The sequence below is a fragment of the Melospiza melodia genome, chromosome 2, assembly GCF_035770615.1.
Source record: "Melospiza melodia melodia isolate bMelMel2 chromosome 2, bMelMel2.pri, whole genome shotgun sequence".
In the NCBI taxonomy this organism is placed as follows: Eukaryota; Metazoa; Chordata; class Aves; order Passeriformes; family Passerellidae; genus Melospiza; species Melospiza melodia.
This window is the reverse complement of record NC_086195.1, coordinates 17434753-17449858: the sequence shown is the minus strand read 5'-3', so window position 1 is coordinate 17449858 and position 15106 is coordinate 17434753. Positions and strand designations below refer to the sequence as shown.

General features: G+C 43.5%; 1 protein-coding gene across 2 annotated transcripts; it reads right to left on the bottom strand.

Moving 5' to 3' along the window:
• Positions 1-420: 420 nt before the first annotated feature.
• On the bottom strand, positions 421-9321 carry RBBP7 (RB binding protein 7, chromatin remodeling factor). Of its 2 annotated transcripts, none has more exons than XR_010031839.1 (12): positions 9196-9321; positions 8794-8926; positions 6890-7032; positions 6250-6423; positions 5834-5949; positions 5121-5281; positions 4084-4210; positions 3917-3994; positions 3271-3347; positions 2280-2353; positions 1664-1774; positions 421-851 (listed from the first exon to the last, which is right to left on the bottom strand). XR_010031839.1 is itself a non-coding variant. In XM_063182972.1 (12 exons), the coding sequence occupies exons 1-12, from the start codon at positions 9209-9211 to the stop codon at positions 783-785; spliced, it is 1263 nt and encodes a 420-aa protein (XP_063039042.1). In that variant the 5' UTR covers positions 9212-9320; the 3' UTR covers positions 421-782. The 2 variants fall into 2 exon arrangements, 1 of the variants encoding a protein (XP_063039042.1); XM_063182972.1 differs by having other exon boundaries at positions 2296-2353; positions 9196-9320.
• Between the last annotated feature and the right edge of the window lie 5785 nt (positions 9322-15106).

Below are 15106 nucleotides of genomic sequence, written 5' to 3'. Positions count from 1 at the left end.
CACTAATCACCCATACACAAAGAAGTTACTTAACTCTGCTCAAGATTTGTACTTGAACGTGACAGGAGATCTACTGGCTCTCCCCATGAATTCCCTAAACCTCCTCCTAGACCCATGCCCTTTGTGAAGAAGTCAAGTTCTGTACTCCAATGGTTTTTTGCATGAAAACAACTCAAATCATCCCAGATTATTAACTGGGCTAAGTTATAAACTAAAAAATATGTAACTTTGTCACCAGGCAGCAATTAAATTCTATTCTATTATTGAATGCAAGAAGGCATTCAACTTATGCCAGTGGATATTAAATAGACCAAACACTTTTTTTTAATAGATTTTATTTATGCAAAACCAATCCAAAAGTGGTGTGGGAAAGTGAAAAGCTCTTTTTACGTATTAATAGAAAAGGTGTTTTTTATACAGTTTCTATGTGTGAAAAGTGAGGATTTCACCATTTTATTTACAGAACACACAAAGTTTATTTAAAAATATAGACACAGGTATTTAGTCATTGTCAGTTTCTCTAAAGCTAACTGCTGTACAGTATACAACAGCTCAAAGTGCCCACAGAACCAAGAGTATCCCATGACAACTTGATTATACAAGCTTTTTGCTTAATCCAATTAGGAGTATTCCTGTTTTGATGCAAGGCTTCTGCCCAGTGATTCTGGGGTTCTTTGGTTTGGTATTTGGTTTTCTGTGTTTTTTTCAGGACTTTATTTTATGTATACAGTAGTCAAATTACATTACTATGTCATTCCCTCTAGTTCCTTAAAGAAGAAAAGTTACATTCCTTGAGCTTCCAGTTCAGCTGCTGTTATATCTGGCTCTTCATCACTGTAAATGTTTTCTGCCTGAAGACACAAAACATTACAAATGATACACACAATTGTTTTAAAACAATCTTCTACACTTCATACAGAAAAAACCCTCAATAACACCACAGTGGCACAGCCATCATCCCCTTCTTGAAGGGATTTTCTCCCTGCCCCTTCTTAAAGGGCTGCCAAATTTAGAAATGTGTACACAATGGCTACATTTTGGCAGCTGCCTTCTTACACTGCTCCATCTCAACAGCAAAAGCACTAGCCACTTAACCACTAGCCCTATTATGAACATTTTATTTGGAATTATTTCAACCACAGTCTAAACACACAAAACAAGAGCAGGTACTAAAAAAGAAGCCTCACCGGTGGCACACATTTTAGTCTGTTAAGAGTTTTTAAACTCAATTTATTCCCAAATTACTTTATTCCACATTTCTAAGGTAGCAGATCAATTTCCTGTGATGTAAAGTAACATGAAATAACTGGGGATTTAAAAGGCATCCTGCTTTAGAGGCAACATAATGGGGAGGGAGTTGGGCAAGAGTAAGTCTTGGCTAATACTGGATATAAGTTTGCAACTGCTTTGTTAAGAATAAATCTTAATGTTAATTAGTACCTAGAACTTGGAATCAAGAATTAAGTAGCAGTTGCTTTTATTCAAGTTGTTTTAGTCTTGGTTTTCTTTTTAAAGTCTTACACTTTTTGATTAGATCAAGAAGTATACGGCACAGACAACTTTCAGTCCTTGAAGGCACAGGCTGCCCCAAGAAGAACAAGCCTTTTCAGTTTCGTTTGTACAACAAGCTTTAGAGTAACTCAAGAGCTGTTGTGACACTCACCATCTGCCATATCTGCATTATGCTGTCCTCTGATACAGAACAGATTACCCAAGGCTCATTAGGATTCCAACTGAAGTCTGAAATTTTGGCAGTGTGTCCTCCATGAATAAACTGTTAAAAAAAACCCCACAAGCTTCAGTAAGCCATTTCAACTTTGGATAAATCTGTTTAAACCCAGGATTTTTAAGTAAAATTCATCATGCTAAAGACTACTCAAAGAAAACCCTGCTACTAGAGATTCACAACAGACATAAGGAAGGTGTTCAAGTGCTTCCATTTGCTGCTTATGGCCACAGATGCAGTTGCTGGGACAGCATTTGAGATAACAGTTCCTACTATGACAGCAACAACTGACATCCTCAAAATGGTCTCTCTTCACACAGGGCTGGGCTGTGAAATCAAGCCATATTTCATTCTGATTATCTCTAAGAGCACTTACAGAGTCACACAAGACATGGGGAAACCTTCAGAACTGAAGAGAGGAAGCCTACAGCAAATTAAAGCACTGGACTGGAAACCAGGGAGGTGAAAAGATTTATGAACAGCTGCAGTTTTAGCAGCACAGTGACAAGACTGCGACATCCCACTGCCACACAGCATGTCAGCACACTGAAACCTGAACAGAAGGGTACCAGCAGCTCAGGAGGCCCATCTTCTGCATCCTCTGCTGACTGCTCTTCTCCAATTTTACTGCAAGAAAGTAGTTTATACTTTTTATTAAAATGACAGTTGCATTCTCTGTCAGCTTAACTGAACAGTTCCTGGCCTTTGTTTCCCATATTTGCAATTTGTGTTTCTCACTGTAAAATATCTATAAGCACCAGGTATAAAACATCAACTGTCTGGCACTGTCATTACTGAAATGGAATCTTAACTTGTGAAGCACATGGAGGCAAAAATCACTTACTGATGTGATGCCCAAAGATTTTTAGCCTTTTTCATATTTGTAACTTTGTAGATTGTTAATATAGAGTTGTATGATTTCTAGTACTTTTTCCTGCCCTCACTCACATTTTAGAATGATTAGTTAAACCTTTCTAACACATCCCTGAAATTCTGTTTAGTCTTATTCTTAAGAACAGAATTTCTGACAAGGACCTCTTGTTTTCCATCAGAAGTTGAGAGACATAACAAGAAATAGGGCAAAGAAACCCCTGGACAAACACCAAAGGGGCAGACCCAAGGGTGTTGTACTGGGCCAATTGATCTCCTACTGGATGTACCTGCTAGATAAACTAATTAATTAACCTTTCTAAAATTGCAGAAAATTCTTTTTTCACACATACACTTATAGCCATATTTGTGCACCTGAAAGCTTTCATTGAAGAACTGCTTTTTATCCTACCACTTTAACACTGCTGCAAGTTTTGTCTTTTGAATCTAGGCAACAAGTGGACAACAGAAAACAATGCTATTAGCAAGAAACCCTGATGGAGAAGTAACTTTAGATGTACTGTGCTGTTTCTATTTATACTCAGAAGACCAGACCTGAGGTAGGCAAGGAAAGCTGGAGAACAGCACAAATGAAACCTGCCAAATAATGCAGGCCTGCAGCCTTTTTTTAACCATCTGTTCACATACACTAAGAGACAGGAATTGTTCCTCACCTCAGATCCCACACGTGCAGGCGACGATCGGTACCACTTGAAGCAAGAATGGTTTCATTATGAGGAGACCGGTAAACCTGTTGAAAGGAAACAACTTCAGAGAGCAGTTACTGATTCCTAAAGCATGTCCTGAATAACCAGCACCCTGGCCACTAATTTTTAACTATACTCTGTAAATCAGTTTCTTCCAGCACAGAGGATATTCAGCAGCTCAAACAAACTGCTTTAGTCTTTAAGATTTCTCATACTGAACAGACAACATTATTTCACTATTACAGATTTACAATATTTAATGAAATTTGTCTAAAAACCACTGTTACATGCATCTAATTAAGTAGGTAAAGTTCACAAAATTAGGTTTGAATCCAAATCCTCTCTACAGCACATTATTTTAGAGAAACATTCTACTTGTATTTAAGGTACTTGTGACACCCAGTATCTTTTTAGCATTAAGTTGTTGACTATTTGCTTCAAGTGGGGAAGGGTAGAAATAAACTACATGATACTGTTTGTAATTGTCAAACTCAACATAGTGAATTTTGATTCAATAGATTTATTTGTGTTGCAAGAACACAAATCTACATGTTTTTGTCCAAGTCACTACTCCTCTTGGGTTTTTCCTACAGATTGTAAGTAGTTTACCCACCTGAAAAATCTCATCCTCATGAGACTCAAAAGAATGGAGTTTCAGCTTTAAGTTTCGAAGATCCCACAGAGCCACCGTCTGGGAGACACAAGCAACAAGAAATTGGTTTTACTATAAAGGCTTTCATCTGCACTGCTCAGGAATGTAAAGTACACACAAGTGAAAACCTTGTCAGCAGAGCCAGTTGCCAGAATGAACTCGCTGTAGGGACTGAAGGACAGACAGTTCACCTCGGCTGTGTGAGCATCTGCTGAGTGACTCAGCTTGGACGTGGCATTAGATCTTGTGTCCCAGCTGTGGCAGTGAAGGGTTTGGGGAAGGGAGGAAAGAGGGAAAGCAAACAAACTTCAGTTTTTATAAGAAGCTCTTTTACACTACAGCTTTTACTACTAAACTCAACTCTGAAGCTACAGCATTCATGCCAATATCTCCAGTATTTTGTGTCTGTTGTATATAAGCAGCTTGCACCATGAAGCTGACACACATATTAGTTACATCTTCTTATCAAGTGATGTGAACACACTAAGTGGAATGTAGATTTCAGTGAATCTGCACCAGCACTGTAGCTGACTGCCATAAAGAACTACATGAATTCACTCCAAAACTCAGACCTTTTTTTAATCCAAGTGCTGTAGACTAGGTCCAGTGACAGTGATGCTGTTTTGGTTTTACCTTTTTTCTTTTATATATTCTCTGTATTCTTTACACATACATTTGTAGCCTATTGTATTAGTGGTTAGTATTAGCCTATTAGTGGTTAGTTTTCCTAGAAGTTTTCCAAGCCCTTTCCCTAGGCAGAAAGACAAAACATATTCCAAGGGCCCCTATCCTATTTTGGTTCTCCCTGGCTACCAAGGTTGAAAACAGCTCATGGAGACACATTTTCATAAACAAAGTACAGCCAGTACCAAGGGGGGTGCTCCAGAGAAGGAGCTTGACCTGGGGCTAATTGCACCAGCACTTGTCCTCCTAATTGGTGTTTTTTTAATAAATGACCATAATTGAAAAACTTATAAAACAATATGCATCCTCATGGGAGGTGGGCTTTTGTGGACATTCTTCCATAACTGCCCTAAAGTCCTCCAATAAAGATCCACTTTTATATTACCTCCCATACTAATATCATCCCAAAAGTGTGTTTTGTTTGTTGAAAAAAGGCATCAGCAGGACACAGCAGGCCCTACCCAAAAATCTCCTAACTTACATCATAAGCTTCTGATCATCTGCCACAGATCCAAAGAGAGACTCATGGAGCAGGTGCCATGCCACATCTTCCACTACTGCAGAGAGCCCAGTGAAGATGGCTTTGGCATCAACAATCTTGCCCTCTTTGGGTCCAGCACTTACATCCCATAAACACACTGTCTGTAAATAAGCCACATTCTATTGAAATGCAGACTCTGATTGTATAATCTTTCAAATAAATAATCAATCCCACACTATATATAAAGAGACAACATTCCTGAAGAAGTTCCTTGCTTTTGAAAAAGAACACTTATTATGCCATAAATGAGAGCTAAGTTATCAATCAGCCTTCTGCAAGTTCAAGGGCCAAGGATTATTTAGAAGGACACAAAAGCAATTTACACTTTTAAAGTTCACAAAGAAATTTATAAGCTATTAGTTATTGATCTTTGAGAGTCTTACTAATTTATGGTCTTGACCTAATCCAGTTTAAAGGGTTTTTTCCAGTAGACAACTATAAAAACATTCTGTTCTTACATCAAGAACCTTAAAAAGAACTTGTGGTTGATGACAGCCTAAAACCAACTGACAGCCTTTAGAAATGTAATTACAAGATGTGAGAGCTTCCCCACGTAACAATACACAGCTGCTCTAGGACAGATTTTCTCCAATTTTCTACTACAGCATAAGGAGTTGGGCTCTTTTTACAGGGGAAAAGTTGTGGTTTTTTACATGATCATCTGATGCACTGAGAAGATGTCCACTCAAATTTGAGTTCCATGATAAGCCATAGCCTTCCTTCTGGTGGCCTCTTAATCTAAATTCAGGATTACACTCCCCACTTGGACCTGAAAGATAGAAAATTCCTTTCATTTAGCATGTGCTAACACATCAATTCATAGAAGCATCATTATCACCCAATTTCTGTTGTAATAATTATATTTCATATATAAACCTCTTCAGAGAGTGCTATTTCTACCAAGATTCTTTTATGAAAGTGAGCATAACCAGGAAATTAAAGTCACTGAAGATATGGGCATTCCCCTTTGGGTTCCAGAGCCCAGCAACTCTGTCCCAGTCACAGTTAAACACAAGTTTACCCCTCTGTGACAAGAGGCATTTGCTTAGCTCCAAGGAGCCTGACCCACCTGGTTCTGAAGGATGTTTAGTGCAGTCAAACACCAGCACATCAGCAGAGGGTGTTTTTGTCGCGACGATGCGGGGATTCTGCGGCATGTAACGGGCACGGTTCACTTCACCCTCATGGTTAATTTTAATCTCCGTCTCAACTTTGCCAGTCACAGATCCAAAGCCACCAAGTTCTACAGTTGTCAGAAAAATGTTAGTTTATTCCATCCATTATTTTAGACTACTGAAACAGGATTTCAGAGCATCTTCCCTACTCCAAGAAACGGTGGTAGCACCTTATTAAACCTAAAGACTAGGAAAGACTCACACCATGTAACATAAAAGCATTAACACTTCTGATATTTAGAATCCTCTTTCAGAGCTTTAGTTTTTATTTGAGGTGTTTATACAGGTTTTATTTTATTTTCAGTTTTCACCACAACTGAGAGTTGGTAGACATACTAGTAGGGATTGCATATCAGTGTTACATAAGCTCTTCTGAAACAAACAGTTTCTTCTTTTTAGTTGTCAAGAATTAGTGTGGACTGGTAAGTATTTGTCCACTTTTGTATTTAATAGAAAGTTAGAACATCATTATCAGAACAACTGAAAGCAGTAATGATACTGCTCAAACAGAACCTAAGAATGCTGCATACCCACCTCCTTTCTCACTGTCAGACTTCAAAGAATCAAACTGATAATTGTTGGGAATCTGGACTCTAGCAACAACCAGGTGATTCTGTTCATCAGACGTGTGTGTTCCCAAAAGCAGCCAGTGCAGAGCATAATCCTTTCCTTCTGGCCTGTTTAGAATAATAAATGTTGGAATAAAATTATGTGCTCAGTTCCAGAAGTTCCATAGCTTGCATCAATAACCCTGAAGGTGCAAACCTCTTCAGGGAGCCAGAAAAGAGACACTCCCCTTTGGTGCAAAGCCTGTGTAATAAAGCAAACTGGACTCTGCCATGGCAAACCAAAGACACAACCAGCAAGGCTCAAGTGACAATACAAGGCAGTAAACATTGCCACTGGGGCTTGAAAGGGGCAGTTACAGTTTGCACAGCAGTTAAAGGAGACACCAGTACCTACTTTGGTCTAATTTCCCTAGAGTCTCACAGTATTGATTTAGGAAACAATCAATACTCCTTTCCATAAAACATAAATCCTGAGGAAACAAATGGCAACCTATTTTAGTTACTTCTCTTAGCAGCTTTTACGAGTTATCTGAACTAGAATCAAATTTCTCTTCTGGTGGTTGAATGCAGCATTTAGTTAAAAGTGAACAGCTGGATGGATGGTGCCATTCATCTCTGAAAGGACAAATGTGAGCAGTAAAAACCAAGCAACCTCTGCATTCTTGAATGCAACAAACTAATTATGTTTCCTGAATCCAAGCAATCCAGAATTGTTTGGGCAATCATAAACTACCAGAGGTACACTTCCAAATGTAGAGGGGGGAAAAAATACAAAACCAAACAAGAAACACAATGCACATGCACTTACTTGCATCCGGAACAGCTGTCCCATCATGTCAGATGCCATACAAAGAGGCAGTCATTGCCTTAAATGGCTAACATATTTTGACACTGGATAATTGGAAATACCAGGTTTTAAAATGAATATTAAGTCAATCTGCAAAATACGAGGCAAGCAGAAGTGTTCCTCATAAGAGCTCCACACCCTCAAATCCCCACTGCATTTTCTCCATGCCATGACTAGCTCGTATCTCTCAATATCAACCCCAAACATTCTGGTACCCCAAATGAAGTGATCACCTAACCAACATGTAAAACATCCCATATGTAAAGTGGAACTTAATAGAAGAAAGAGACCATCCTCTGATAACTGCATGAAGCTCACACACAGGGTATTTTAAAATCTACCTAAAATCCCCATTACACCAGTCCTTGTCCACTACCTCAGTGGAGCCCTGAGTTGTTACTGCAACATTTTAAGTTCTGTAGTAGTTGGCACATGAACAGAATCTATCCTCATCTTCATAATTCTTTAAGAAATTAAACTGAACCCACAGTTTGTTTTTTTTTTTCAGGGGGATGTTGGAAGAATGGGAAATTTAAACACGTTAATTCAACAATGAACCAGGGACAAAACCAGGATGCAAAGAACCAGTTTTAGAATATTCTCTGAAGTGCAGGCTTAAAAGATATCAAGTTTATACTATACTATAGATACTATGGCTTGGATGGAACAATATATACAGTGCACACCAGGAAAATCATTCTTTATGAATGAGCTAATTTAGTAAATAGATTTCTCGATCCGAATTAACTATAGATGAGCACCAGATTTTTTTATTTAGAAATGAACTGAGAAAGATTTCTGTGTTCACACCTCACAACACCTTCTGCTAGGCTAATCTAGACGTCGGTGAAGTATCAACTTGTGACCTTTTTAATGTAAGCAAAAGAAAGTGCTACAAGATAACAAAAAGAAGTCTAACCCAAATTGCTCTCGTCTAGCACGGTTTTTATCCTCAAGGTACTCAGCACACACGGTTAACAGGAAAGGAGCCGAGCGCCTCTCCGGCACCTTGCCTCCCTCACCTGCTGACATCAGGCAGCCACTGCACCGTGAGGCTGGGCCACTCCAGGGCGCGCGTCAGCAGCAGGTCGTACAAGAAGGGGCTGTTTTTCTTCCAGATCTTGTACTCCCCGCTGATGACACGCTCCTCCAGCGCTGCAGGAAGGGAAGGAATGAACCCAGGGTGGAGGGGCTGAATGGGGCCGCAGCCCCGGCCGGGATTCTACCGGGGATGGGACAGAGCGGGGGTCCCGCAGGACCTCGGGGGCGGCCGGCGGGACGAGAACTGCAGCCGGCCATCCCCGCTCCCACCGCCCGCGGGAGGAATCCCGAAGCGCCGCAGCCCCGCTCCGCCATGCCCGGGCACACGCACCCCCACACGCCACAGCCCGGCCGGGCAGAGGGCGAGGGACGGGGGCTCCTACCGTCCGTGCTCGCCATGGCGGGGGAGACGCGGCGGGAGGGAGCGGGGGGGCAGGGAGAAACGGAGGAGGCGGGGAAGGAGGGAGGGAGGGCGCTCAGGAGCCCCTGGAAAGGCGGGAGGGAGGGAGGGAGAAGAGGCGACGGTGCACAGGGGCGAGGAGGCCGCGGACAGGACCCCCGGCCCTGAAGGGCTGCTGGGCTAGGGCGGGGAGAGGTGGGGCGGGCGGGAAGGGGCCGGGGGATGGCGGAGGAGGGGCCGGGGGAAGGCGGAGGCGGGTCCGGAGGAAGGAGGAGGAGGGGCCGGGGGAAGGCGGAGGCGGGCCCGAGGCTGGGGGAAGGCGGACCCGGGAGAAGGCGGAGGAGGGGCTGGGCCGGGGGAAGGCGAGGAGGGGCCGGGAGAAGGCGGACCCGAGGGAAGGCGGAGGCGGGCCGGGGGAAGGCGGAGGAGGGGCTGGGCCGGGGGAAGGCGGAGGAGGACCCGGGGGATGGCGGAGGAGGGGCCGGGGGAAGGCGGAGAAGGGGCTGGGCCGGGGGGAAGGCGGAGGAGAGGCCGGGGGAAGGCGGAGGCAGGCCTGGGGAAGGCGGAGGCGGGCCCGGGGAAGGCAGAGGAGGGGCCGGAGGAAGGCGGAGGCCGGGCTGGGGAAAGGCGGAGGAGGGGCCGGGGGAAGGCGGAGGAGGGGCCGGGGGAAGGCGGAGGCGGGCCCGGGGAAGGCGGAGGAGGGGCCGGGGGAAGGCGGAGGCGGGGCCGGGCGATGGGGGAGGTGGGCCTGGGGGAAGGCGGAGGCGGGGCCGGGGGATGGCGGACGAGGGGCCGGAGGAAGGCGTAGCCGGGGGATGGCGGAGGCGGGGCCGGAGGAAGGCGGAGGCCAGGCCGGGGGAAGGCGGAGGAGGGGCCGGGGAAGGCGGAGGAGGGGCTGGGCCGGAGGAAGGCGTGGCTGGGGGAAGGCGAGGAGGGGCCGGAGGAAGGCGTGGCCGGGGGAAGGCGGAGGCGGGGCCGGGGGATGGCGAACGAGGGGCCGGAGGAAGGCAGAGGAGGGGCCGGGAGAAGGCGGCCGAGGGGCCAGGGAAGGCGGAGGCGGGGCCGGGGGAAGGCGGGCCCTGAGGAAGGCTGGGCCGGGGGAAGGCGGGGCTGGGGGAAGGCGGGGCCGGGAGAAGGCGGAGGAGGGGCTGGGCCGGGGGAAGGTGAGGCCGGGGGAAGGCGAGGCGAGCCCGGGCCAAGGCGGAGGCCGCTGTGCCGCGCTGCGGCCGCGAGGTGGGGCTGTAGCTAAAGCAGCGCCGCTGAGGACACCTCTATTAAGTCAGTCTTAACCTAATGAGCCTAAATCGCACTAGAAACGTGGATATTGATCCCCCTTCGCAACTAGAAATGATAAAATTATTGAGTCGTAGACTGGTTTCGGTTGGAAAGGACCTTAAAGATCAGCTCATTCCAACTACCCTGTTGGGCAGAGGTGCCCTCCACTAGACCAGGCAAATAAATCTGTAAGGAAAAATGGTTACAGTGGCCGCAACTGAATAGTTACTGTTTTTTCAGCAATGGTGCTGAATATTGCTTTATTTTCTAGAAGAAATGTATGTTTTAACGATTTTTAGTTGGAGCTTTGGCATGGAAGGCACTGAACTTCATTACTGAACTGTCAGACACACAGGATCAGTCACTGTTACAGAGTTTTAGTTTCTATCGCTCCCTAATGGTGTCAGTGGTGATGTCTCATACCCTGGCAAGTGGCATGGCTTTGTTTAAGCAGCCATGTACAAATCAAACATACAGCCTTACCACCATACAAATCAAACATACAGCCTTACCACCGTGCCTGCCCAGCCTTGATGATCTCTCCTTTCAGCTGTCAGTGCACAAAAGATTGTTTAAGGCCAGCTGGATGGAGCTCTGAGCAACCTGGTCTAGTGGAAGGTGTCCCTGCCCTGGCAAGGGCCATTGTAACACATGATCTTTAAGGTCCCTTCCAACTCAAACCATTTTATGACTCTATGATTTAATTTCACTGCTTTCAATTCAACTTAAATGAACACTTGCCTTAACCAGGGTAGATCTTTCTGGCAGCTAATAACACTTTCCAGAACAATAATGGAAATAGAGGCAGTTAAGAATCAAGTTAGATTCTCCCAAATGCCCTTAAAGATTCAAAGGAACTTTTTGTCTCCAAATAGCATGTGTTTTCTTGCCATGTTGTAAATTACAGTCTTAAGATGAATCCTTGCTTCAGTGTTAAATTCACAGAGATGAATCCTGTGTCACCAAGGCTCATATGCATGGAGTCCCAGAAGGGAAGGAAATCAACTCTGAAGTGGAACTCAGAGTGCTTAGCGATGGATGGTGGCAGGAGAGAGAGGGAAACAGCCAAATAATAGCTGGCATTTCATTTTAATTTCCCCTCTGTGAGGACACTCTTCATGGACTGAGCCTTCTAGGGTCTGGACACCAGTTTTTCAAACTAGGAATCCAGTTCTGGAAAATGTTTATGTCTAGCAAAGGCAGGAGACTCCGAGGTTCTCAACAGCAGCCAAAGGCTACAGCATGGGAATCAGGGAATAAGAGTGAGGAAGGCAGCCAGCTCCTCCAGCTGGGAGCTTTCCCTAATAAACCATTGCTTTTCTGACCAGAGTGTTAAAAACCAGAAATCTATTGGTGATGTTAAATAAGTATAGATTAACCTTTGCCTTAACCCGCACAGACTGGAATTATGCCTGTGCATGGCTTACTTATTTAAAAAGAGAATCCTGTTGAATTGCAGGAAGCTGTACAGCAGTCAGCTCCATAGGAGTGCACGAGTTAACACAGACACAGGGCCTTGTCCTGCCAGATGTGGCACCAGCTTCCCTTTGGCACTGCTTACTCCATGCTTTGGTGTTTGCTGCCAGGAATGTGTCTACTCCTAGGAAGTGCTGAGGCCTTCCTAAAACGTTTTCAGAGTGAGGACTGAACCTTTCAGAGCCTGTGTGTTGTTACAGAGCATTGATCACTTAAACTTCAGGTAATGGATAAAGGAAATCTCTGTCAGGCTTCCTGGCTTCAAGTGACCTCTGTTAGCTCTCCCAGAGGGGTGATTATGTGGCCCCTTGACAGATGAAGCATGTATAAGCATTTGGCTGTGATGCTCTTTGTGATTTTGCTGTAAACAGCAGTATTTGTGGCCACAGCTCACCTGGAATATGATATGGAAAATGTGAATTGGTTTTGAAAAACGATGGACAAAATTGTTCTTCAATGATATCATGTAGGGCTTGGCTAAATTATAAGTGAAGAATTGCTCCCCAAGCCTCCACAAGTTTTTGTTGACTCTGTTTAGGATCTGGAAATCAAGTTGGATTGTAATAGATTCCAGAACTAGAACTAGCTTTGGTGAACAAAACCTGTTACATCTAGATGTCAAAATGGCTGGTAAGTGACCAGCACAGTTCTCCTTGTTAACAATTACACTTGCACACAACCACATTTTCTCTTTATTTAAATCTGTGCACCAAAAAATCCTGCTATTAAGTGCTCTTCTCCTGTTGAGATTTATCATGGAAGAGACAATTTATAACACTACATCTATCAAAGATAGCACATCATCAACTCTCATGTTGGTTATTTGCAATTCATTGGCCTGGTCATATCTGTGGCCACACATCTAAAACGTATCCTTTGATCCCCACACTTTGTAAGGAAAGCAATTATGCAAGGCTGTTGTTCATCATTTGCAAGATGTGTAAAATGCACCATAAATTAGTTCTGAAGTGAAAGACTGACTTGAATCATAAGCTTTTATTTTATTAAGCTAATACTTCTTTCAAACCTAAGAATCAAATACTGCATCTTCATTTCAGTAAAAAACCATCTTGTGCATCCTCAATTGTATGTGCTGCATCATGCTTCAAATTGCAGATATATTTATAAAGAATTATATTCCCTTGTTAATTTTAGCTTGAAGACAGGTATGCTGATATATTATTCTGCAAAGAATTAGCTGGCTTGCTGTTGCTTCTTTCTCTTATACATTATGCAGAAGAGAGGGATGTTCTTAGCATAACTCAGCAAGTAGGTGTAGGTATTACTGTGAATGACCATCTCAGTCAGAAAATTGTGTAGGGTAAAACAAATTTGCACAAACCCTCAAAATTTGCCATTGGAAAAGTAAAATAGCAGCCCCAGCAGTTATTGTACTCTAACATATTTGCTGTCATTGCATAGTCACAGTAGCCTGTTTGGAATAATGCACAATTTTATTAAAACATGTTAATAAGAAAAGCACACTTCATTTTAATTCACTCAGAATTTCTTGAAATGTGACCATGTTTATTTTCCCCACTGCTCATCCAATATTTCTTTTTATTTATCCAGCAATTATCATCTCTCCAGTATCAATCACACCTAACCAATATCCTGCTGTCACAAAAGATCTGGAGCTGTAGCTGTGTCTTGGACATGTTCTCTGTGATGCAGGTTGGGATTTGTCTAATGACAGCACTCTGACAGCACTTCTAAATATCTGTGACTGTATTTTATCCTGATGTGCAACATCTGTGTGCTGCACAGCCATGTGCAATTGGCAGCTCTTGCTTTGCGTTGAATAAAGAGCATTTATGGCAATGTCAGTGCTTAGGGGAAAGCATGACTCACTGGATTATATCCAGCACTGTGGACAAAAACTCCTCTTGCACCTTCTAGGTGGCATTGCTCCCACCACTGGGATGCTGCAGTGGGAACTCATGAGCTGCAGGGTTTGGGTAACTAGCACTGTTTGTCACACTTGCAGCTGAGTGCTGTAGGTTGTATTGAATTTCAAGCTGCAAATGAGAGGAAATCCTATAGCAGTCTTGTGAACTCTTTCAGTATTCAGGAATATAGAGTGTTTTACCTTTGAAGTGGAATATGTTTATTCTGTAAGAAACAAACCAAGCTTGTTCTCATATAACAAGTCTCTCCTTCACCTCCCAAAGTAGCACTGCACTAAGACTAATCCAACCCTGCTGAACACTTTTTTTGTTGCTTGCATGGACATGGTAATATTCCCTCAACTGGGCTTGCTGGGCTATTTCTGTGCTCTGTGACATTTATTTAGCATTTTCTATACTTTTTTTTAATAATTCCATGTAGACTAGCAGGTAGATTATTTGAGAAATAGATATCAATGTTTAAATAACTGGCTTGGTACACTTTTATTAATTTTGCACAGAGTACTGAAACTGGTTGAATTACAGAAGAGCAGGGGAATAGTAGTTTTTAACATGTCATCTTATGAAACAGTGCTGCAATATGTGCTGTTTTGCATGCTTTATATTTCCAATATGTGTTTTCATTGTTTAATCTGCTGTAGCTCTGCAGCCTCTGGCCTGGACACGTTATTGCCCATATGTGGAGTTGCAGACCTGTAGGGATATTAAAAGAAATGGCAGAGAATATTTTGCTCCGCAGAAAATACTCTGGCTTTTTGATAGATGTAGCAGAGAGGCAAATTTTTACAACAACCTATTTTCCTAGAAGTAAAAATGCTCAAATTAATGCCATCAGGGAGATTTTCAATAAAATGGAAGGAGAATTCTGACTTCTGAAGCTTCCAGCACTTGGCTTAATGGAGTTCCTTGCTGCTTGTTGCCTTGACCTCCCTCTTTGTGATCTTGGAGGAACTTGGGGAGCATGAATTGGGAGTTCCAAGTTTGTGTCTGGGTCACGGGAATCAGAGGAGACTGTAATCCAGACACTGCTGTTTTCAGTTATATGAAAGGAGTCGAGGCAAACTGCTGCTCTCAATGATGTGCTGAAGCACAGGAAAGTCTCAGCCTTTCATGCCAAAGAAGGTGAAAGGGAGTTGTTTATTATAATCCATTTCCTCTTCAGCTTCCACTCTAGGGCTTAAAAGCCTCTGTGAGTATTCAGTGAAGGAAAGTGATCTCTGCTCTTGCCTTCTAATC